General features: G+C 35.9%; 2 protein-coding genes across 2 annotated transcripts in view; one reads left to right on the top strand and one right to left on the bottom strand.

Moving 5' to 3' along the window:
- The first annotated feature begins 548 nt into the window (after positions 1-548).
- Positions 549-25,862, top strand: part of LOC145667995 (zinc finger MYM-type protein 1-like) — a 126,764-nt gene continuing 101,450 nt past the window's right edge. Inside the window, exon 1 of the mRNA XM_081735438.1 lies at positions 549-3,004. Within this exon, the coding sequence (XP_081591564.1) occupies positions 614-2,512 (1,899 nt within the window). The 5' untranslated portion in view covers positions 549-613 and the 3' untranslated portion in view covers positions 2,513-3,004. The remainder of the gene's footprint in view (positions 3,005-25,862) is intronic.
- The window catches only part of LOC145667997 (uncharacterized), a 52,158-nt gene continuing 29,173 nt past the window's right edge, over positions 2,878-25,862 (bottom strand). Inside the window, exons 2-3 of the mRNA XM_081735440.1 lie at positions 9,544-9,712; positions 2,878-4,263 (exon numbers count right to left, since the gene is read on the bottom strand). Coding sequence (XP_081591566.1) covers positions 4,177-4,263; positions 9,544-9,712 — 256 coding nt within the window. The 3' untranslated portion in view covers positions 2,878-4,176. The remainder of the gene's footprint in view (positions 4,264-9,543; positions 9,713-25,862) is intronic.

Here is a 25,862-nt window from a genome sequence, read left to right as displayed (position 1 = left end):
TACGGTGTCTACTTGCTACGTAACTGAGTACAGCCAGCCTCCGTAAAGAAGGAAGAAAACAATTACGCTTATCGTCCGTAGCACGCAGAGTTACATCGGAGTTCGGCAGTGGCTGTTATAGTGGGTGTCTCGTGTCTGGTAGTGCTCCGTGAGGAAGAAGGTTAAGTGGGCCTTGCTATACACTTACACTACACTTACACTTTCTGTTACATTTACACGTACACACATTCCCTTCTTTTTTACACGCTTTCTTTTTCATTTTATACCTCCCACTCACCCTTAATTTTTTGTCCTGTTCATCTTGGCTTTTCGCCCTCTTTCCCTGTCTGAACTTCTTTCCCGATTTTGACCTTTCCCTAACTTTGACTATTTTCCTGACTTGTGTCATTTCTTCCCGATTGTGTCCTGTATTTTATTCTATTTTGCTTTTGAATTTTAAATCCTCTGTTTGAGGTACAAATTTGACCATTTAGCATTTGTAGCACATATGACTAGTGAGCTGGTACACCTACCTATTTGACTGATAATAGTCATAAGACAAGTCAAGACAAGAGTTACATTCCCGCCATTCGAAAGAATTATATGTTTTTGTTTGAGCTTTCTGTTCTTTAAGATGTCGAAGCGTAAACAAATTGACTTAAAACCATTTTTAATCAAGACCGAAAAAAAGAAAAAAGCAAGTGGTGAAGAAGAACGTTTAGGTAATGATTCTTCCAGTGCTTCTTGTGAAACTATTCCAACTGGACTCACAGCTGCAGTGCAAGGTAAGATAAGCAGCTCTGACTTAAAACACGGTTCTGCAATGGACGACATTGGGAGTTTTGTAGGACAATGTGTAATTACAAATGAAGAAAAATACCACATTTTCACAAAAACATGGACACCAAATTCAAACTATCAATTTCCACTTGTCGTTGAGTCCGGTCAGAATCGTAAATTCAATATAAAGTGGTTAACCGATTTCCCTTGGTTGTCATATAGTAGAAAGAATGAAGGTGCTTACTGTAAGGTGTGTGTATTGTTTGGACCGGACGAAGCAGGAGAAAAACGAAAAACTCCTCTCGGGAATTTAGTGAAAACGCCGTTGAAAAAATATAAGCATGCGCTGGAAGTGTTTCGAGAACATGCAGGCAATGCTTATCACAAAAGTGCTATTGAAAAAAGTGTCAATTTTGTAAGAACTTTTGAAAACCCTGAACTTTCAATTGATGTATTGCTCATCGCTGAAGCCAAAAAAAGAATAACTGAAAACAGAAAGCGACTGATTCCCATTGTCAAAACCATAATGTTCTGTGGTCAGGAAAATATTCCTCTTCGTGGTCATCGTGATGACGGAATAATTGTACTTGACAAAGATACCAAAACAAATGAAGGTAAATTCAGGTCACTGCTAAGATTTCGTGTTGATGCAGGGGACATAGAACTTGAAAATCACTTGAAAACAGCGCCCAAAAATGCCACATTTATTAGTAAGACTATCCAAAATGAATTAATCCAGTGTTGTGGTAATATCATTGCAAAAAAAATCGCAAATGAAATACAAAAGTCGAAACTGTATTCTGTGATTGCCGATGAGACAACAGATGCCAGTTCTGCTGAACAATTGTCTGTGTGCATTCGTTATCTTGACACTGACTTATGTAAAGTGAAAGAAATGTTCTTAGGTTTTGTTCAAGTTAATGATATCACAGGTGAAGGTCTTGCAAAAAGTATTTTGAATAAATTTTCAGAACTAGGTTTAGATCTGTGTCACTTACGAGGGCAGTCATATGATGGTGGAGCCAACATGGCAGGAAAGGTAAAAGGGGTACAGAATAGGATCCGGGAACTTAATCCGTTGGCAATATATATGCATTGTGCTTCTCACCAGTTAAATTTATCTTTAACATACGCTTGTTCTGAACCAAGTATTAGAAATATGATAGGTACAGTGACAGTAGTAGTAAACTTTGTGCGGGACTCAGCCCAACGAATAAAAACGATGGCAAATTCAATCATCAGTCAACATCCTGAAGAAAAGAGGCACAAACTTAAAACTTTATGTGAAACTCGTTTTGTTGAACGCCATGATAGCATTATATTTTTTCTTCATGTGTTTGATTCTGTTGTTGCATTTTTAAATTGTGTAGATGAAAAAGTGCCATCGATAAAATCCGCTGGACTCCTGTCGTCTACTATGAGATTTGATTTTATTGTTGCACTTATCATTGTAGGCACAGTGCTTGGTCTTACTCTCTCACTTTCTCGCCAACTTCAGAATCCCTCTGTGGAGCTTCACCAGTGTTACACAATGATAGATAATATTTTGCATCTGCTTAAGGAGTACCGTAATGACAATGAACATTATGATACTATTTTTAAAAAAGCAGAGGAAATAGCAAAGCAAAATGGTGTTGTAATAGCATGTCCTCGTACAGTTAAAAGACAGGTATACAGATCTAGTGTAGAAGCATCAAATCCTCAAGAGTTCTACAGAAGGAATGTTACCTTCCATTTTTGGACCACCTTATAAATGAATTGTCTTCCAGATTCTCATCAGTTCAATCTATTCTCCCCCTTTTTAAACTGTTACCAGCTTTGTGAAAGAAGTTAAAGAAAATGATGTGGTTGAATCTGCTCGCAAATACCTGGAAGATTTTGATGATTGTGAAGTTGCACTAAAAAGTGAAGTGGCTCTTTGGCGTGAGCATTGGAAAAATAAAAGCAATCCACCTAACAGTGCAATAGAAGCATACAGTGACCCACTTACAGTGTTCTATCCCAATATAAAGAAACTTCTTCACTTGCTATGTGTTCTACCTGTTACATGTTCTGCCGAAAGGAGCTTCTCCACTTTGAAATTGGTTAAGTCATATCTGCGGACAACAATGAGTGAAGATAGACTAAATGGACTTGCTCTAATGAACATTCATAGAGAAAATGTTTCCATTAGTGTTGAAGAAGTTATAGATCATTTTTCTCAATTGCATCCTCGACGAATGCAATTGTTATTCCAGTAAACCAGGTAAGATCAAATTAAACAGTATTGCATTGGGCATAAATGTTGTTACTTCTTCATTCTATTTTGTATATTTGTTACAATGAGGTTGTACACCATGTTTGTAGTTCCTTATAATTATGGTTCCTTAATATAGCGTGTTTAGCACCATATATAAATAATTTAGGAAGGTTTTTCTTCACCGAACTAACTCATGGTGAAATATGCTTATCCAAGCCCCCCCCCAAAAATATTTCCTGGATCCGCCACTGATAAGAGGTATCCTGCAAACTTTTTTTTTTCCCTAAGATTGGATGCCATACAGAATTGAGACTTCATTTTTCCTTAGTGATGCTTTCTATGCTGCTACAAATATGCAAAGTCCTCTTAACTGTGGGAAAATATTGTATCACCTTTTGGACGTTCAGTCTTTCCTGAAGGATGTTTAAGTTACAAGTTTTCTGATGAAAATACTTAAGAATACCATCGATGATATTTTCGACATCAAAGCTCTGCTTGTATCAACCCAAATAAAACAACTTAACAGCTGATCTATGCAAATACCTTTCATTAAAAGCTAAGCTTTTAGTTTTCAATAAAACTTATTTTCTTTGCCCAGTTGTTATTTTATTTTACTTGGGTCAACATGCAACATATTCTTCTTCAAGCTGTGGATTAGGAATGAAGAAAGAATACTTCAGTTTGCGCGTGGGGACTCACACCGATTAAAGCATCCCAAATTGAATAAAGCAGATCCGGAAGCTACGCGAAAAATTTCAAGAACAACCAAGGGCCAGACTGGTTTGTTGGATTTGGGGGGAGGGGAGGGCGCTGATAATTCAAATTTGATGTTTTAACCTTATTTTTCACAATTTTTGCTGATACATTATATAATGTTATTAAATAATAAATAAACATTCTTATTTTAAAATGAAGTGCTAAAAATACTAGATATACAGGAAAATAATTCAAGTGATACAAAAACAAGTTTATTGCTATTGTTTAATTGTTATTCTTACAGTTGTTTTCGTTATAATTTTTCAGTGTTTTATATCGTTTCTCCAGTGCGATGCTTTTAATATTTCTTTCTCACGTGTTAAAAATTGTTTGCAAGTCCCAGAAATTGTCCAAACCAAGTTGGGTATAATAAATTCTTAACGTAATAAATACATAAGAGCAGCAGGGAGGTCTCCTTGATATCACAGCTGTTTCTCCATTTCCTTTACAGCATTTTGGACTCGGCAGTATAGAACAGGGTTGGTCCTTGAGGTTTCTGGAAACGATGTCTGTAATATATATATCCAAAAGGAATGAGTTTAGATATGTTTAATAAAATATAAAGAATACAGTACATATTTACATAAAGAAATAAAATCACGAAATAACAATGCTGTGTAAAATATGCAACAATTATCGTATCAAGTGTAGCTACATCTAAATTGAAAAGTTTTTTACATACTATCGTTATGTAGACGACACGATAATTCTCTATAAAGGCGACAAACAAATAGAAGTACTCCTTAGAATGTTTAACAATATTAATTTTAAAAACGAAATATGTTATACTTTGGTACGATTTTTTAGTGGTAACATACTACAAAAACTTATAACTTTACTTTGGAATTCGCTTGTTCTTGGTAAAAAACTCTGTATTTTCGTCAGAGTTTGCCCATGTAGGCCCAGCTCAGCCAAAAAAGGTGTTTTTTTCGGGTTGGAAACACCTGGAAAAAAACCACCTGGTTATTGAGCTTTTGATGAATATATTAGTCATACAACTAAGCGGATCACATTGAAAGTGATTTTTACAAAATTTGGACTTTTAGGCATATTACATCATTCAATATATACTAATTAAGTCTTTTCTAGGACCTTTGTAAAGTACTGAATGAATTTTTAAAATCTCAGCTTGAAATAATTATGGAATTAATTGAGATAATTATACAATTTAATGTATAGATTATGCTTATATTTGAAATGAATGAAGTCTTTGAGTTTTACGTTCCATGGTTATGGTTTGTGGGCTAAAGGAGGCTGTGATAAAGAGAAATGAACGAAATGGTGAAATGAAGAAAGTGGGAGGAAACGGGAGAACTCCGAGAAAACTCAGGAGTACGATGATTGTCCTCCACAAAGTCCACATGGCGCGAGCTGGGATCGAACCAGGGATCCCAAGCACCGGAGGTGAACGCTCTACCACTGAACTACCGCGCCCCCCTTGTTGCAAATTGTGACAATGAGAATCTTGAAATATAAATCACATTTTAACACTTTTACCCACAGACATTTAGATATTTTGAAAAATAAATTCGAGAAAACCGATATGGGCGCAGGTGGGTTGTTTTTTTTAAACCCTGATTTTAGCAGCTCTCGGCTTTGTTTGGGTAAGTTTCTAAAATCCACAAACAACCATGCTCCAGTGAGAATCGATTCTGGAACATTGAGGTCAGCGGCCTGACACTTCAAAGCGCATGGCTACTACAGTCAACTCTCCTTCTCATTTACAAAATCAAGTAAAAGCTGATACAAGACTTCTTTCTGAACTGCAAAATTGGTTTCAAAGTACTCTTATATTCTTATGTGCAACAGATGTAATCTGTTGGTGGTAGAAGCATAGGCGCCGACTTGAAGAAAATATTGGGGGGGGGGGGGGCAAAACAATCAATAAATATATAATCATATTCAGCCGTTTTCTACCAACTGCTGGATAACGGCCCCCTTCCCTCCAGATCTCCGTCTGCTGCATCCGCTCCGCTGCAAAATACATAAGCTAAGTCAAATTTGTCTAAAGGCATTAAAACAAATTCTTCAAATACTGGGAACTTCACTGCACCACATTGATCTTCACTTCTCATATCAGTGATACCATAGTGTTTGTTGAAGCCTCAGTGCTCTATTAACTATTTTAGGATTTTGGGTAACTTTTGTTACCATGGCGTACTGTGGTCTTTGACCTCTCATTTAGGTTCTATAACAGGTACTTAAGTCGTTTTTTTTATTAGTCAAGTCAAGGATGGACCAAAGAACACCCCAGATGCGTTTTGGAACCAGATGGTCAACTTGGCTGCGCCAAGTGGGTGCGGAAGGGTGTGACTTTTTACCTTTTCTTAAGGCAAATTTCAAAAAGTTTTCACGCCTGTAGTTTTTTTCATGATATCAGATTGGAATTGTATGTACCTTTGGATATTTCTAAATTTTTTCTGAGATCTCTACGTGAAGCCGAGTCTGGGCACGAGGGCCGTAAATATTCCGAGGGACTGATTTTTTCAGAAAAAAAAATCAGTTTTCCCGATTTTTCCGGTTCAGGAATACGATACGTACATGTGTGTGGCACCGTTGGAAAGGGCTTGTTATACGAAAGAAAATAACGTTTAAGCCATGACTCTACCCTAAATAGTAATGACGCAGTAAATTTTTATAACAAGTATATACGTACGTGTGTGTATAAAGAGAGCCTAAATTCAGACTTTCAACAATTTTTCTGCCCTTTGTATTTAAAATACAAGATTGGAATTTTGCACACGTATTATGTACATAACAATGTATTTTTAGAAAAAATTGAGATCCCTACGTCAACCCAGGCCTAGGCCAAAGGGGCAAAATGTTTTGGTTGGATTTGCAAAAATACTTCCGAGTTTTTCCCTAATTATCTGGTTTAGGTGTATGATACGGACATGTGAGTGATACTGTTGGAAAGGGCTTATTATACTGAAGAAAATGGCGTTTGAACCATGACTCTAGGCTAAATAGGAATGACGCAGTACGTTTTTTTAAAAATATTTTATACCGAGGTATATATATACAGGAAGTTCGGGTATTATGGAATACCATTTTTGTTTCGCTTGTAACTTTGTTAATAATTGCACATTGAAAAAAATAAGTATACGCCTTACATATTTGGCTTAATTTATGTATATCTTGATAAAAAAGTTTCGTTACAGGGGTGGGTAAAATTTATAATTTGTAAAGAAACCACTTTGGAGGGTAATATGAAATAGACGGGGAATATGGAATACAAATGCTATATAGAAAAGAAAGTTTTCTGTTGAACATACAATGAATATAGTGACAATATATGAAAATTCTGAATGCCAAGCAAACGGGGCGCGGTGGCTCAGTGGTAGAGCGTTCACCTCCGGTGCTTGGGGTCCCTGGTTCGATCCCAGCTCGCGCCGTGTGGACTTTGTGGTAGACAAACACCGTGCTCGTGGATTTTCTCGGGGTTCTCCTGTTTCCTCCCACTTTCTTCATTCCACCATTTTCACTCATCTCTCATCATCAACGCCTCTTTTAGCCTAACCGGCATAACCGTGGGAAGTAAAACTTAAAGATCTGAATGCCAAGCCATAACTGATTGTGATTACTTGCAAAATAATATAATATAATATAATATAATACTCTGCTTCAGGATCGGCACAGTCATTGTGTGCTCACATTAAACATGATGAACGCTGGACCCAAGCTCACCCCTTGTATCATCAGACAATTTGCTGTAATAAAAAATACACTTAGCATTGTTGTCATCATAAATGTATGTTTAATTGCCTAATACCGATAGATATTTTTGTAATCGGAATACCATACGGAATACCATGCTTTCCTTGCGGGTATTCCATATTGCCCTTCACGCCAGCTTGGAAACGAAAGAGCTGTTAAACTCATTCGAAGGCGTATAGGATAATGGCGCTTATCAAACTACCACTCTGTATATCCAACGTCATAGTAAATAAAGAATTGTTCTTCTATTACATTTCAATAGGAAAACACCGGTTGTAAACCACATACTGTAAAAGTATTCCTGAATAACAAATCAGATTTTCACGTCTACCAACACAACGAATGTCACAATCACATGGAGACAGACTGTAGAGCATCATAGGGACGTGAGGTAGTAGTTTCTTTCCTCTCCGCTTGGAAGTAACACATCACAGGCGAGCTAATGAGGTATTCCATATTATCCGACTATTCCATAATACCCGAACTTCCTCTATTTATATACATATATGAAAAGATCGGTCACCTTCAGACTTTCAAAAATTTCTCCCGACCTCAGTTTTCAAGATACAAGAACGAAATTTTGCGCACGTATTATGTATATAACAAGATTTTTTAAAAGATTCAGATCCCTACGTAAACCCAGACCCGGGCCAGAGGGGCACAAAAATTTCGATTTTTTTTCGAAAAACCTCATGTTTCTTTTTTCAATTTTCTTATTTCTGGTGTATAATACGGACAAGAGAGTGGTATCGTTTGAAAGTATGATCTATCCTGAGAAAAACGAGGCATGAACCACGATCCTACGATAAATAGTAAGGAGGCAGTAGCTGTTTGAGTGAAAGTCTAAAATGTACCTCAAAAAGTGAGAATCCTAAAAAGGTTAAACGCCGATTTGGAAACGGTGCTTTTTATCGAATAAGAAGGCTGTTTCTAATATTGAATTAAAGGTACGACGTAATTTACGACAGAAATTCTTGCTCCTCTTTTTTAATTCTTCCTCAACTGGATTATATTGGGGGGCGAGGACCCCACCTTAAAATATTGGGGGGGGGGCAAAAGTGCCCTGCCCGGTAGAAGGATGTCAGAAGGAAAAGAAAAAATGCATACAATAAAAATATATTAAAAAACTGCAGCAATTCCGTGAAAAAAAGAGCGACAGATCGTGGAAAGATCTATGCAACTTTAGATAAGTATAGTTTAATGTGTTAAATTTAGAATTTTGCAATCAACATACAATGAATTTTATGTTGAGCATTCACTGATACAGTAATTCCAGCAATTTCTTCAAAAGTGATGTGTGATAGGAAAACAAAACTATTACGCGTGATTAAAGGTATTGGGGAAGTAATTAATTAATTGGAAGTTTACTAAATGTAATAAATGTATACAGGTACCTATAATTATTACAGCAATTTAAAGATAGCAACACTTTACCATTTTAATGGTATGAGAACATTTACTTGATCTTTAAAATATCAAAGCGAATATTTATTAAAACATGTTTGGATTTTGCTGCTATTTATGGCTCATAAAATAACGGATTACTTATTGAGATCACAACGCAAAGGCGAAGAAACGAAATTAATCAAATTGCGTGGTCCCAATTCCAAGCACTTCTATTCTAACAAAAAACAAAGAATAAAGTTCCGTATCCTACTGCCATATTACCAGATTTTACTACAATACATGAATATTGCTTAAACAGGCTATTCAAAATTCCTTCTCCAATTTACCGTAATTACTGATGACGGTCTTAAAGACATCCGAAACATTGATGTTGCGATTTCTAATAATAATAAAAATATAATTTCAAAATAATAAAAATTTGGAAAAGATAAAAATAAATGGTTAAAATTTCGTACAATAATTTTACCTTTTGTTAAACGGGTTTAAAAACTCGACACTGGCCTTATTTTTTGGCACCATTACAACATTTGCCTAGTACGACTGAGGGAAACCAGGGATAAGCGGTTTCTGAGCGCGAACCCAGGACCTTCCTAATACGAAGCCAAGCTCTACTCAACTGCCCTACGGTCACTCGCTAATATAAAGCAATACTTTAATATAATTACCTCTAACTCCAATAAGTAGTCAGATACATTTTCTGTTGAATTTGATGAATGCGATTTCTCATTAGATGAACCGGCCAAGGGTTCATTTGGAACGATACAGGTTTGTTGTTTCACTTTTGATATCAGTTTTTGCCTCTTTCTTCCTCTGTCAATCTTCTTATGAAAATACCTTACGAACAAGAAGAAAAGAGAACTGTCACTTTTCTTTTACCAATAATAAGCTAATTCATAATTATAAATCAAAATAAAAGTTACTGTGCTTTAAAGATGAAGCAACACATTTGTATTATAATCGCGCTATTTATTCCTATTACATCAGACAGCTAAACATTTTCCTTGTAATCGATGACTACTTTCGGAAAAAGATCTACTTTCATATCATTGTGTTGCATAAGGACGTTAAGGCCAACTAAAATTATTTATATCCATATGTAATCTAAATAAATTAAGAAATTTATTTAAACCAAAACACCGGTTTTTTGCTAACCCTGTGTAGCAGACAGATACTGGCACCCAACAAAATATTGCCCACCAGCTGTATCGAGTAATATTAAATCAGGGGTGTCCAAAAAGGGGGGCTATGACGCAAACTGCGTCATTGAAATTTTGGGGGGTAAACATCTATATAAATATGTTTCAGGAGGTGTAAAAATTAATCGAAAATATTTTTTTTATGGAAGAACACCTACGGATAGACAATTGAGGGTTGGTGCGTCATGGACATGAGGGGGGTGGACACCACTGTATTAAATGTTAGTAGCATAAGTTATTTTGGGGGTCTTATAAATTACACACGAGTAGAATCACAGTATTTACAGACAAATTGTTGAGTGGATCAGGAAAGTTTAACGAAATTATATTTGTCTCTTTGTTTGTTTAGTTTGAGATATTGCATTTCCTATTTGAGTTTGCGATACTGAGCAAGAAACACTGAAATTTCGAAGGAACCGTATATTTTATTTTTGTTTTGGCCAAGTTTAAGCTAGCGCCGTTCATAAAAGAAATAGGCGCAGTTGCTAAATCTTTCCTTCGATCGCTTTTTTTTTTTTTTTTTTTTTTTTTTACGAACTTGTGGAATATCAGCTAGGGCCAGGTTAATTTAAGTCCTTTCAGTTTTCGTCGTTACTTTCGTGATGTAGGCCTATCAGGTGAGGGAAAGGATAACTCCTCCCCCATTATATTGCCAGTTTCATTGCTGCATTTTGATAAAAGTAGGCCTACTCTGTGTGCACATTGGGTATGTTTTCTTTGTCATTTACTTGTACAAGGACTTCGAGGTATCCGTAGAAGGTAGAGGGGTGCAACGGTGTGACTGGTGTCCGAGGGAGAAGGGGGCATTTGTGTTATTTCGAGTGCCACATGAAAATAGAAAAATGTAGCAAAGTGTACTACACTTGGTTAGATTACATTACGTTACGTGAGGCTACGTTAGGTTCAGTTACCTTCAAAACAGAGGCATGTAAACTTTTAAAATTGGCATAAAAAATTACTATTGCGGAGAACACGGCGTCCGGATGCATACTACAGTGCTGGGTGCGTCCGAAAGAAGCAGGCATGTCAGCGATGGTGGGTATGCGAGTTGGTAGTGAAACAGATGTTTTTTGGCAATGATACTAGCTTCAATAGCACTTCATATTAGTAAAGCTCCACTTGTAAACAGTATACAGTGTCTTTCACACAATTTCAACAACTGGCATTCGTTATTTTTGTATAATTCTATAAAACGCAAACAGGATATGTCACAATCTTAACATATACGCGCTATTGCCACACTGTCTTTGCCGCCACTAAATCATAACAAGTGTACTTCTCCGCCAAACAGTCACTTCCGCCTCCACATACAGTATCCCTTACAATATCAAACACAGCCTACAGAAATCACTATTCCCCTCATCTGACTTTCACTCACTTTTCCTCTCAAACCAAAATAAATTCTCCAATTTACCCTGTAAATTTCCAAAAATTGGTCCGGCGATAAAACACTTACACGGCGAAGTCCTTGCACAAGCACAAGGTACAGGTATTTATTAAACGTTCCCTTGAACGTAAGCACCAGAACCCATAAACACAACTTATACAAACTAGTGAAGTGCAAGGTGCACGTAAGCATGTCTGTGGAATACTTACCCTTGCACTTTCAATTCCATAAATGACTCTTGATTTGCCTACACAAGTTAATGGCACCCGCGGAAAAGTCGGAATATTATTCAGATAAAGTCACGAAAATTAGCATGTTGTGCAAGTTAAAAAACAAAAAACAAAAAAAAAAAAAAAACTAGATTTAAAATTTAACCATCATATTCATATTCATATTTATTTGCCTGTTCATAGCTTACAAATGAGGACAATCCTCAATTAAGCATTACAGTTGTCAGATATGATTTACATTCTCTATATATTATCAGTAAGGTAAGTTTTTACAGAGTAATAGCTTTTTTCTAACAATAATTCTAACAGAGTATTTCTAAATATCCGTTTTTCGTTAATGTCCTTATACTTTGTTGGTAATTTGTTATATAATTTTATACAATTCATATACACAGTTTTGCTCAAATTTGCATAATTCTGTTGGATAATATACATATTACAATTCTGCCTAGTATTGTATGAATGAATCGTATTAGCTAAAGTAAATAAATCCTTGTGCTCGATTACATACATAATTTTGCGATATATATATAAACTAGGTAATGTCAATAATTTATATTTTTTAAAAATATTTTTACATGAGGATCGTTCAGGCATGCTAAACATTATTCTAATAATTTTTTTCTGTATTCGGAATGTACTAGCACTTATTCTCGAATTCCCCCAAAATATAACACCATAGTTTATTATTGAAAAAACTTTGCTATAGTATAAGGACATGACAGCTTCCTTGCACAAACTACCTTGCAACCTACGGAATGCAAAGCAGAGTGAACTGAGTTTAGTATTAATGTATTCAACATGAGTATTCCATGTTAAATCTTCACTAACATATACTCCTAGAAATTTAATAGATGGTGTTTGACATAATTCTACAGTGTCTACAGTTATTGGTACAAGTTCATTTCTTTGGCTCGGAAATCGAAATTTGACAATGTTAGTTTTTCCTAAATTCATAGTTAATTTATTTATGTTTAACCAACTAATAATTTTTGTTAGCGTCTTTGTAGTGAGCCTTTCTGCTTCATTTACTGAGTCTCCACTGACAAGAACATTTGTCATCAGCATACAATGTTGACTTCACACAGCCTAGACTGTTAACCAAATCATTAATATATACAACAAACAAAAGAGGTCCCAATATTGATCCTTGTGGTACTCCTTTTGTAACTTTCATTAAAGATGATTAAAACATTTTTCTTCTGCCATTTACCTCTTTACAGATGCCAACAGTTTGACTACGTTCAGATAAATACGACTTTATCCAATTGTTTGCCACACCTCTGATGCCATAAGAATACAATTTTTCTAGCAAAATACCATGGTCTATAGAATCGAACGCCTTAGATAAATCAACAAAAATACCAATTACGTACTTTCCTTTATTTATATCCATTGCTAAATCAGAGATGAAATTAAAGATTGCAGTATTGGTTGACTTCTGGCTTTGAAACCCGTGTTGACTTGTGGATATTATATTATTTAAAAGGAAAAAGTTATTTAGTCGCGCTTTCATTGCTAACTCAAATATTTTAGAAAAGCACGACAAAACTGAAATAGGACGATAATTATTTAACTCCAATTTACTTCCCTTTTTATACACAGGTGTAACTCTATCTAACTTAAGCCGCGTAGGAAAAATTCCTGTCAAAAATGAATGATTTATTATATGACAGAGTTGATATGCAATAAGAAGAGAACTTTCCTTTACAATCACGGTTGGCACTTCATCCCAACCTGGAGAGCTAGAGCTTTTTAAGCTTTTTATTATTTGTAAGATTTCTTCTGGTTTCAAAGGAACTATCGCTTAAATTACTGTTTGACTATTGAAATATAATATGCATTTTAGACAAGTTAATTCATTTAAAATATCCAAATACAATTATAAATACAGAATATCCCACTTACTTTTATATGTGACTTGTTTGATTGGTAACTCGAATCTTTCCAATCTTCATTCAAATAATGCACAAACAACACATTAACCGATAACACACAATATGGCGTATGTTCATGTTACCTTATTGTCATGGGTACATTCTTCGGTACGAATTTACTGTACCCATAAATCTTCCATGTACCCAATAATTCATGGGTAAGAGGCTGAGATGCGGCGTGTACCCACTAAAGTCTTCGGTACATTTAATTCTCATAGGTACATCAGCGAAGTACCTTCATGGGAACTTGTGCAAAATCATGGGTACTGTTTTTAGAGTGTGTGTAAAGCAGGATTGAAGCCTACTTTATCCAATGTATAGCTTAGCGTCAAGGGGGATATAGCCCCTTGGAGCCGGGCCTATATATATATATATATATATATATATATATATATATATATATATATGGGTGTATGTGTATCGGGAGTTCTAAGAATGGTGACCACGGACCACTATTCTACGAGTCATAATAAACCAAAAAATATACATATTTGTATACCTTTCAGGTCCTTGTTTCAAGATACGAATTGCACCATGTGGTAACGTCACAAATCAAGAACCATAAAGTAGATCTACTGATCTATCGAATAGTTGCATCGATTCTTTCCAAATGGCAGTTGAAGTCAATATATATGCCTACTATCATCACTTATTAGTGTAGCAATCGATGTAATTGCTTGATGTATTTGTAAAGTGATGCTAATGTTTCCAAGTTAATCTGCTACGTTGCCACATTGAGAAATTTTGATTATACCCATAGCGGCTGAAGGAGGCTCCGGAGGGCAATCCATCATATAACGTTTTCGCTTTACTTTGCTCTGTAGTGCCATTTTCAGAACACCCGATATATGCACAAGAGGGTACATATAAACTAACTGCGTTTGAAGTTGAACTACTATGAAGATATTGAATTTTTTTTATGTCCTACTTGAATTGTCCCATTCCTGTCGACAGCAGAAAGGAGTGGAACAGCCAGAAATGATATTCAGAAACAATACATAGTGGAAAGAAATACATTATATTGCTACTAAAAGTGATTAAACAACGTTGTGTACTACACTATCATCCTACTAAATATTTCAGTTTGAGAATAAAAACGATAGTCCTGCAAATAAACGTAAACAGGCATCTAACCACTTCCCTGTGTGACAATACTTTCGCTTTTTTATATTAAATTCAAAAAATAAGGTTAAGGTTAATATTCAAAAAGAAAGGAAACTGGAACTGAATCGAAAGGAAAATAAGCAAACAAAGTAATACACCACGTTATTGTTGTCTAGTTCGACTCTTCTGAGACAGTTTACAGCGAATATGAAAATAAATTGAATTACAAGGCAAGAACTATCTAAATTCTGGAGGTTATTGTTTAATGGATGTTATATGTAGAGAAGTTAAGGCGAAACGAATACGAAGACTGCATACGTGCTTTACAATATCCATGATTGAAGAAAGTAATTTAAGAACGATATTTTGAAACTCAACAGAACTAGTATCCTCCTGTTCAGGAGAAACAAACGCAGAACATCCGGCTATTTTTCGCATTAATTTCACTTCGCCTCCACTGTTCTAAACATTTTATTAAATTTCTCCATAATTACACTACACACCTTTTGATGTAAAATTTAAGAAGTACAATATCACCGTTTTCAACATTGACATCAGTGTTTTCCTAGCCTATTTCTTTCACGGATAGACCAACATTACTAACAGAACTAAAGGATACATCAACACATTGTCCTCTTGAGAAAACAATATGTCTTCGATTGAGGACTGTGAGTTTATATCAACCTTTCTATTACTTGTTGGAAATGAATTCTTATAAAGACCTCTCTTTCGCTTTTGCTTTGCAAAGGCTTCTTCTATTGGTTTAATCTTTTCTGGAGTTGCTGTTAGTATTCTTGTTCGACCAGTACTCTTTTTCCCACGGTTGGTTTTGTGGAAGATATTGCATGCAGAAAATAATAGATGTAGTTACCTGGATAGCTGATGTCGTACCAGAGCCTTGAGGCAAAAGCTCTAATGAACTATGGCCCGTATCCCGAGACATGTCAGCAACGTTCTGTGTGGTAAGGTTATCTATAATTTTCGCTGTTAAAACGGTGCGTTGTGTTCAACGAGGGATTTGGACAGTTATTCACTGAAGATACCAGGTATTTGTTTTGTGTAAAAGGAGCACTGTTGAAAGGGTGGGTTAGAGTCTCTTTATATCCAGATGCGATATTCTGTTGTGTCATAGTACAAGGGTATACCAGCCCTATAAGTTCACCAACAGAATGAGGAGAAATAGTTTTTCCTGGGTTATTAACCAGCCAGTCACTGCACACCCGATTGTAGTGGGACTTCAGAAGTCCATAAACCGAACTTCCACTATTTGCAGTTTATGACTGCAATGAGCGCGAAAAATATACATAACCAAGAAATTTTGATAAACCTTCTCTATCACAATGATATTTACATGGGTTTTGTGCTTGTCGAGGAGCAATATCATTGAATACTCTTCCGAATATTTTGAAATTTGGATAATGTGTTCTAAGGAAACATCAAATATCTCTACAGTCATCCATTCAGTAAGACTTGGTAATGTCAAGCTATGAGGTGGTGAAGAAGAAATCCTCATACCGTCCTCGAATGCTATTTCTAATTGTATTGACAGTATATAGCACTGTCATTGTTTAAGACGTTCCGCTGTGTTACCTGTCCGACTTGTTCCTGTCCTCGTAGTGGCGTGGGTACGGTATTAAATACCGTTTCATCAGAGTTAAAAGTAAACATTAGAATGAAGTTGTATTTTTTCTATGCTTGAAGATGTTCAAATTGTTCAAACTGTTCAAAATTGTTCAAAAAATCACCCACGTTCTGTTTATCGAAGCTGCTACTTCTTGCAAAACATTTGCTTCCAGCGATGGCAGTGATAACAGAGGGTGATGCTCCATAAAACCATTAAGCTAGTCATATCCCTCAGTTTTGTGCACAGCCTAAGATTCCGGCATATTCTCCTTCAAGGAATTTGTGTATGCTTAAGCCAAAGTTCGTACTTGCCTCGTTGTAAGCCCATAGTTCATCTTACTTGCGTTAAGATCCTCCCACAAGAAAAAGATTTCCTTGAAATATTACAGCATCTTTCCTTGAGACTTCCTTGCTCTTCTTAATATGTCTAGCAAGGGCTGATTTCGATATGATGTGTTCTCTTGCTACCTCTCGTATGCTCTTCTTTTTCTCTATTTCTATCTTTACGGCTTGAAGAATATCATTGTTTGTGTTTGTATGTGGTGTAGAATTATCTTTCTCCACTTGCGTGGCATTTTTCTGAAATACAGATGTGAAAAAAACTAAATAAACGCAACGTTAGGGAAGCAGAAACACATGAAGTATAATAAATCAACCTATAATTTTCGCACTTGTGAGTAGGGAGGAGTGGGACAATTTCATCATGTCCTAATCGTCACTGTATACCAAGTTTTTGCTACTGACACTATAAAAACAAGAATTCTAGTATTATAATGGTACAAAGCGCGGCAAAAAACCTGCAACATGAGCATATAAGTTTATTGTGAAATGACGAAGTCTTTTGTTCCAAAATAAGTGTGCACGGGAGGAGGCCGAGGATTATGCTGGCGTGATTAATTCCACTTAGACGTTATGTTCATTCCCTGTGCTGTTAGGCGTAGTTCCACAATAAACTTACATCCCCATGTTGCAGGTTTTTTGCCGCGGATTGTACAAGAATGCTGTGATTATACTTTCAATACCTAACTCTCTACTCTTATATTAAATCCTCTAACAGTTCTTCATACTGTCAAATATTCTTATAATATACATCTCATACAGTAGTTACCTGCGATGAAGGAAAATGTGCTTTTGCTTCTAAAACCTTGTGCACGTTCAGAACGTGGCAGCCATTTTACTGTGTTTCAAGTGCTACTAGCACATCTGCAAGCAGCCACTATGTCATAACACAAGTCATCAGAGAGATATTTTCACTGTCCCATACCTTACACTTTTCCCCTATATTTGTGATGGCTCCCTGATACGGAATTTTATAAATCTTTCATTATCTGAAAGAGCCAATGGGGTACATTATTGGGCAAAAATTCCCTCTGGGTCGCACAGCGACTTCAGGCTTGTGATGAAAGTACACAACAACGAACTCTATGGGGCTTCAAGATATAAATTACGTATCAAACACTTACTTTAAAAATAACGTTATAAGTGAAATTATAATATAAAGGAATGACGCACGTTCTTTTAGCTAGCTTGGGCTAGCTACCCGCTTGAAGGTTACGCCTTCCATGGGGAAAGAGAAGCAAAGGGTAGTGTGGAAAAGGAATGAGAGATAGTCTAAGGGTTTCTCGACATAAATTTATGCCATAAAATAACGTAAATAAATGTTACATTACGATATTTACGATCGTAATCATAATCAGGGAGAGAAAATTTTAGAATGAACTATAGACATCATGATGAAGGTATTTGGATTTACATTTCATTATATTGCGGGGATGAGTGAAGGACAGTCAAGGAAGAAATGTAGGGTTGCAACTAAACAACTCAAGTAATTGTGAAGTGAAAAGCACTATAAAACCAGGTGCAACTTTCGATAAATTTAGTGAGGGAATTAATGGGCAATAATGATGTAGTAGTTTTCTTGGCGAGCACGAATGACATTTCAAGCAAATGCATTTTTACGGTATCTAAAACAACGGCTTCAGGCCTTGTTATATACAAAAGTTATAATTTTCACTGTGCCATACAGATATGATTTAGCCACGTGGTCATGTGTGAATAAAGAAGTGGAACGTGTGAACAAAGAAATATATAAAATAACAAAATACTTCAGAAACGTTCGTGTAGTAGACATAAGTGCGCTAGATAGGAAACTATACACATCACATAGTCTACATTTAAACAGATACAGCAAAAACACGTGTGCGCAGAAATAATTAACAATGTATACGAGATGGTAAATAGTAAAGGAGATAATGCAATTCCTCTGTACTGGAACAGACTAGTTCCTTCCAAGGAAATTACAGTAGAAAACGAACATTTTTAGCATTGAATACAGGAATAACATTGAAAACATAAAACCCGATAGAGAAAACATTTCTGATGGAGATGTGAGAATCTGTTACTTGAATGTATTAATACAAGGGTTAAGTGATAAAAACAGTGTACTATTAGATTTTGCAATTGAAAATTTAGCAAAATACTATGCATACAGTGAGCACTGAGCGACAGAGAACGAACTTGAATTTTATAAATTAGATGGGTACATTTTGGCTAATTATTATAGTAGGAAACAGCATAAAAGGGGAGGGGTAGCTATCTTTATGCCGTCTGACATAGAGTATAGTAAACTAGATTTGAATTTTTTATGCGTAGAAATAGATTTTGAGGCAACTGCAATATGTTCAGAAGATCTGAGGATAATAATCGTATCACTGTATAGATCGCCTGATGGAAATCCTGACATTTTTTTGGAAAAATTCGAAGGTTTATTGACATATATAAGTTATAAGAAAAAGTACAAGGTAATAATAGGGAGTGATATAAATTCTCACTTTGATGTAAATACGAGCAAAAAAAAAGTGTAACGGAATTTTTCAATCTACTAAGACAATTTGGCTGTTGTATACAAAATTATAAACCAACAGGACTAAACGCATGTCTAGATAATATTTTTACTAATTTAAGTAGAAATAATGTGAGTAGCGAGGTAATACCTTTTCATTTTTCCCATCATTGTTCGGTTTGAATTGTATTGGGAAACGATATATATAAAAACTTTCTCAGGAAGGCTCCTGATACTGTAACGGTTAAATCTCGACCGATGACAATTGAAAAAATTAATAACTTCATTATGTCACTGTTACATGAAGATTGGGAGGGACTAAATACAGATATGAACATAAATGCGAATGATACATTTAACTATTTTTTTAGGAGTATCATAAGCAAATTTCAAATGTCATTTCCGGAAAGAAAAATGGTCATGAACAAAAACACCGGTAAATTAAACAAAGGGCATAAAGAAATTCCGTGTTAAAGTACGCAATTAGCAGATATGAAGAAGAAAGTAATGACTTATTATAATTTATATAAAAATGAGAGGACAGAGCATAATAAAAGAAATTATACTAATACACGTAAAAAATATAAAAAGGCTGTAATAGAAGAGAAAAGAAAGTTAACCATATGAGCATCGAAAACTCTCACAATAAATATCAAATGGCTTGGAAATTAATAAATAAAGTAGCAAAAGGTAATACGACAGATAAAGTGAATATTGCACCTGATGAATTAAATAAATATTTTATAAACTCTATAGACATAGTGAAAAATAATAAAATAGGATCTGATAACCATGAAAATAAACTTAATAAATACTCGCACATATTTGATTTTAAATTGGTAACACCGGAAGATATCATACGCATAGTTAATAGATTTAAGCCGTCGCATAAGTTCATTAAAATGTAATTAACTATATTGCTGAGCCGCTTACATTTTGTATTAATAAATGTTTAAGTGAAGGGATTTTCCCAGATGTTCTAAAAATAAGTAAGGTAATACCAATCTTTAAAAAGGCAAACAGATTATGTCCAGCCAACTCTAGATCAATATCTCTAGTACCCATATTCTCTAAAATTATTGAAACGGTGGCGAAAGGACAGGCATATCATTATCTAAATGAACACACAATGCTTAATAATTCACAGTTTGGATTCAGAAGCGGTAGCTCAACGATAGATGCCATTGACAATCTAGTGAAATGTATTCAGGAAATATTTGGGAACAAGGGTTTTGCATTGGCTACATTCTGTGATCTAAGTAAGGCTTTTGACTGTGTTGAACATTATACATTAGTAAGAAAATTGGAATGCTATGGTTTTCAAGGTAAGAGTCTGAACTTTTTTAAAACATACCTAGAAGGTCGTACTCAGATTGTTAGTGTTAATGGAATGAAATCTGATAGTATTCAAACAAAACATGGGGTTCCACAAGGTTCTGTATTGGGGCCGCTATTGTTTATGTTAATGATAAATGATCTACCACTAAATATCTCAGCTAAATCCTTTCTCTATGCTTTCATTAAATGAATGTCCGGAAATGTCTAATAATGTGAAATTGCTTGGCATTATTCTCGACAGGCAGTTGAAAAAATGAAATGAAATCTTTAAGTTTTACGTACCACGGTTATGCCGGTTAGGCTAAAGGAGACGGTGATAATGAGAGATGAGTGAAATGAAAGAATGAAGAAAGTGGGAGGAAACGGGAGAACCCCGAAAAAAACCACGAGCACGGTGTTTGTCCACCACAAAGTTCACTTGGCGGGAGCTGGGATCAAACCCGTGACCCCAAGCACCAGAGATGGACGCTCTACCACTGAGGCACCGCGCCCCCATCGACAGGCAGTTGACATGAAAGGCACATGTAGAATATGAATGTGTAAAACTTTCAAGAACAATAAGTTTAATACGAAATTTAAGGGATGTACCGAAAAACTATATAAGATGAGCCTATTTTGCCTTTTTTCAGAGTACCTTTGAATATGGAATATTGTTTTGGGGGAGTAGCAACTACATAAATGAGGTCCTGTTACTACAAAAAAAAAAAAAAAAAGTCATCAGAATAATCAGTGGGGCATCATACAAGGAACACTGTAAACCATTATTTTGTAAGTTGAAAATTATGACTGTTGTAAACTTGTATATATACATATATATATAAAGTTTTAGTTTATGTAAAACAAAACATGTCAGATGTGAGACGTAGACAGGATATTCATTCATACAACACAAGGTATGCTAAACAAGTTGATGTATCATACAGGAGGCTAACAAAAATTAAAAATAGCTATGCAATACAGGTACAAAATTTATGAGTAGGGTACCAATAGACATCCAAAAGTTACCGCTCACTCATTTCAAAAGCAAACTGTATGATTGGTTAATTACTGTACCATATCATAATATTAAGGAATTTGAATAAGATAAGAGTATATTGAAAAAGGGATTAAAAACATAGTTGTAAAACTGCATTTGACGTTGTCTATTGTCTGTATACAGACCTAACGGCAATAAAAATATTCTATTCTATTCTTTTCTATTCTATCGATTAGTGACCTGCATTTGGACGGGGCAAACTATAGGATATTGCAAAATGATGGATGTTGGTTAATCTTGTCCCTTCGGCGCAGCACCAAGCGTTAATTATAGACAATGGGAAGCTCTGTTAGTGACATAGGATTGTTGTGTCGAATATGAGGGTGTAATATTGGGCGGAGGGTGATAGAGAAGAAACTTTCTGGTGAGAGAAAGATCTGGATGACTTGGTGGTAATTAATAATGATACATTGTAAAGAGGAGGAAGAGGTAGAATGACTGATGGCGTAAACGATATGAAAATTCATGTTGGCGTTGGTGGAATCTGCGAGGAGCGGATATGAGAATGGAGCGTTGCTGGAAGTATTTGAGGCAAAATTTGTATTCTAAATGGAACCAAATGTTTGGAAGTCATGTTAGAATAGAGCTCTGGAGTTTGATGTGGTATAGAATTATGAGTGTGTGACGTTGGAGAACCTGAAGTTTTTCATAAAAGGAGTGGGCTGCCAGATCTAAGTATGGCGGCAACTAAGCACAGGCCGAAGAAAACTATAAGAAAGTGTTTAAGAGCTCACTCTGCAGAAATACCCCTGGTTTAGCGAGTAAGTCATTTTAATAGATTGTGTCGATTGTATGCCTTCTTGGTGATGTGCTGGCCATAAGTTTCCCATCTGAGGTGTCCAAGGAGAGTCCTACGTATTAACGGTTTTGTAGATTCTGAGACGGGTATCATTAGCAGTTTTTGAAGTAAGTGTGAATTACGGTGAAATCTGGAGCGTTTCTTAGGAGACAGAAATATTGTAGTTTAGGGTTTAGCAGCATTGGACTTCAGTCGCCGTTTATCGCACCACAGAACAAAAGTGTGTATTGTTCGGTGCAACGCATTGACTTACTGTATAGTACGCAAGTTGCAAGAAAAGCTGTATTATCAGCGTATTGAAATAAGTCAACATTTTGCGGGAGAAGAGGCATGTCAACAACATAAAAAATATATAATAAGGGTGACAGTAAAGAGCCTTAGATACGCCTGAGTGCAAGTTGTGGAATGAGATGACTATAGATTAATGTGTTCATACGTAAGGTGGCCAAACAAGGAATTGTAAATAAAACAGACATATGCCATACGAAGATGAAAATTTAGTAGTTTTGAAAGCAAACGCAAACGCTACACGCCATCAAATGCCTTCTCTAAATGAAAGCGTACCAGACAGGATAGCTTGATGGTATTATACTGCTTATGGATGTAGTTAGGAGACGCAGAAGCTGCTCCTGGATTCTAAATTGTGGGCGGAAGGAAGTTTGATGGTGTAGTAAAATACTGTAATAAGAAAGATGAACATGAAATTGTTTGACGATAATTTTTTCGAGGATTTTCCTGAAGATTGTATCGAGTTGTATCGGTACTATGTAACCTTGTCAGTAGGTTTATTGGATTTAAGGAACAAGAGAAATTTGAATGTTTTCTAATGAGCTGGTACATAGTCGGTACGCTGAATAAATGTGTAAATGTGACCGAGAAGATTGAGCAGTATTGGCGGACTTTCGATTAAATGTCGATAGATATTGTCGGTTCCAGGAGCATTACAACGTGTATGATTGATGACATTAGTGATTTCTGTGAAAGAAATGGAGGCACTGAGTGCTTTGTGAGTAGATACGTTGTGCGCCATGTTGGGCTGAAGAGAATATGTGGTGAATTGAAATTGAAAGAAAATACAGAATGAAAATACCAAGCGAATGGCGCAATACCAAGTGAAAATCTGTAATTAGAAAGCAAAGGCGTTAGCTTGGTCTCTGTGTAATGTCTGATCATGATTTAAGAGAGGATAAGAGGTTTTGGTAAATTTACCTGCTAATGCGTTGAAACAGATCTAATATTGCGAAGGGTGTGATATGGTATAAAACGTGTTTTAGGTTTTAATCCACTTTCGTAATTTGTATGCTTTTAGATAATTACATACTGTTCGATGGAGGGCTCTATGATGCTGAACAGCTTTCAAGTTGCCAGTGCGAACATATTCTGTAAAAATTTGAAGTGAGTGTTTAACTAGACGAAGGTAGTGCCGTGGGATTTTAGGATGATGAGATATATATGCAGTTTGAGGAAAGAACTGCTCGGTTGCAAGGTGAATGATAGAGACTTGAATGGATTATATTAATGTTCAGTAGAAAAGGGATAGGTAGCTTACAGTGTATGTTTAGTAGGTTTCCTAGCGAAGTATTAGCCGAGGGGGTGGTGAGACAGAGGAAGAGGTAGTTGAAACTTTTAGAGTGAGTGTAATGGGCGCATGTTTACTACTCAGAGGATCTAGGATGTAGATGAAAATACTGTGGGCGAGGGATAAAGTGATCGCTATGCCTGGAGTAGTGAAATCATGAACGGGTTGGTTTTGCTAATGGCTGAATGAGGCCTGTAGTGGAGGCAGTAATAAAATGTTAAATGCTGTTTGCCTCGGTCTGAGCGGCTATGGATGTTAATATCGTTAGAGATCAAGTAATGTCGGAAATTATTAGAAATATATTCGAAGAGTAGAAGGGAAACAGAACGATCTGGTCGAACATAGTAGGTTGCCATTGTGACACAAAGATTTGTAATAAAGAGTTAAGATTAGATGCTGTGGAATATTAGGGAGAAATGATGAGTCAAGACGATACCACGTACGAGGAGAAAATACTATTGGCGGGTAGAGCAGGAAGCTTGTGATGATGTCGAACGAGTTGATAGCCGGAAAATTTGCAACTGATTTTGGGAGTGAGATGGATTTCACTGATAATTAATGTATGAAAATGTTCCTCGTGTAATAGTTGTTCAAAAATGAGTTTATGAGGTAAGAGCAAAAGATTGTTAAGAAATAGAAATATAAAGCCATAATCAAATACACGATCAATATGAAGTTAAACAGCTGTTGCGAGTGGAGATCCATGAAAGTACACGTACGCACCATTGTAGGTGGCATGAAAATCGAGGTGAAAAATGTTGTGAACTGTGTGCTGAACGTGTTGTAATATTAATGATCGTACAAAGGGTTGAACGTTTAGAAGAGTGCGAGTGACTAATCCTAAAAGTTTATGAATATAAACAGATTAATCAGTATCGTGAAGTTTCGTCTCTGCGATTTTGAACATAATGAGATAACACTGTTACTACAATCTCGGCTTGAATTCTTCTGGAGCAACCCAAGATTTAAACTTGTAGCTGTACGCCGGATGCGGGGGATGTAGATTGGAGATTGATGCAGATACAAACAGCTTTCTATAGGATGAGAACAAGTGCCGTAGCTATATTTGATTTGATTGATGCAGCTGTCAGTAGGATGTGAGTTTTACACCGTTCATCTCGCACAGGAAGTGGTCGTAGGGAGCGGGTAGACTCAAATCGGTCTTTCTTCTTGAAAATGAAGATTCGTTTATTCAAAGGGTCGTTGGTTATAAACTGTGATTTTGTCAGAATTCGAACTATGTAGGTAGTTCCCTGATTGTTCCGAATTCACATACATAGCCTTCTTCAGGTAATTCAGCGTATATTTCGTCATATGTTATAGACGGAGGGACCCCACGCACTACTATGGACATAATAGGTTTCTGAGGTTGCTTGGGTTGGATGTTGTTAAAAGAAGTTGCATTTTTCCAGAAGATTTCAAAACTCTGTTTGTCATGAATTGTTTTTGCAAAGCTAGCAAACAGCGATTTAATAATGATCCTTTTACTGTTCTACCATGTGCGAAATATCTTTGCTTGGCTGATAGTGGATAAGTTCAAGTAGTAAAAGCTTCAAATTCAAGTACTGTGGATTGTAGATTTGCAATCGGATACTGTAGATAGCCTGCAGAGGAGGATAAGCCGGTCGGAGTCAGATTGGAAAGAAGAGATGCTATGTGCGTCTGTGTGCTTCTTAAATGGTGGTGAATTCTCTGATAGTTCTTGGATATGGCCACTAATTGTAGAACGAGAATGCTGTGAATTTTGTCAATGTATGCTCTGTCTCGTCGATTTCTCTGCTTCTCGATTATTCAAACGATGTGCAAAAGACTGTCCATCTTCAATGAACATACTGAAGCAGTATCAAAACTACAAGATGCGAAGATGAAGATAAGAACGAAAATGATCATAACGATGATAAAAAACTGTACTA

The sequence above is a fragment of the Thermobia domestica genome, chromosome 13, assembly GCF_964235325.1.
Source record: "Thermobia domestica chromosome 13, izTheDome1.hap1.1, whole genome shotgun sequence".
NCBI classification, from domain to species: domain Eukaryota; kingdom Metazoa; phylum Arthropoda; class Insecta; order Zygentoma; family Lepismatidae; genus Thermobia; species Thermobia domestica.
This window is presented reverse-complemented; position numbering and strand designations above follow the sequence as displayed.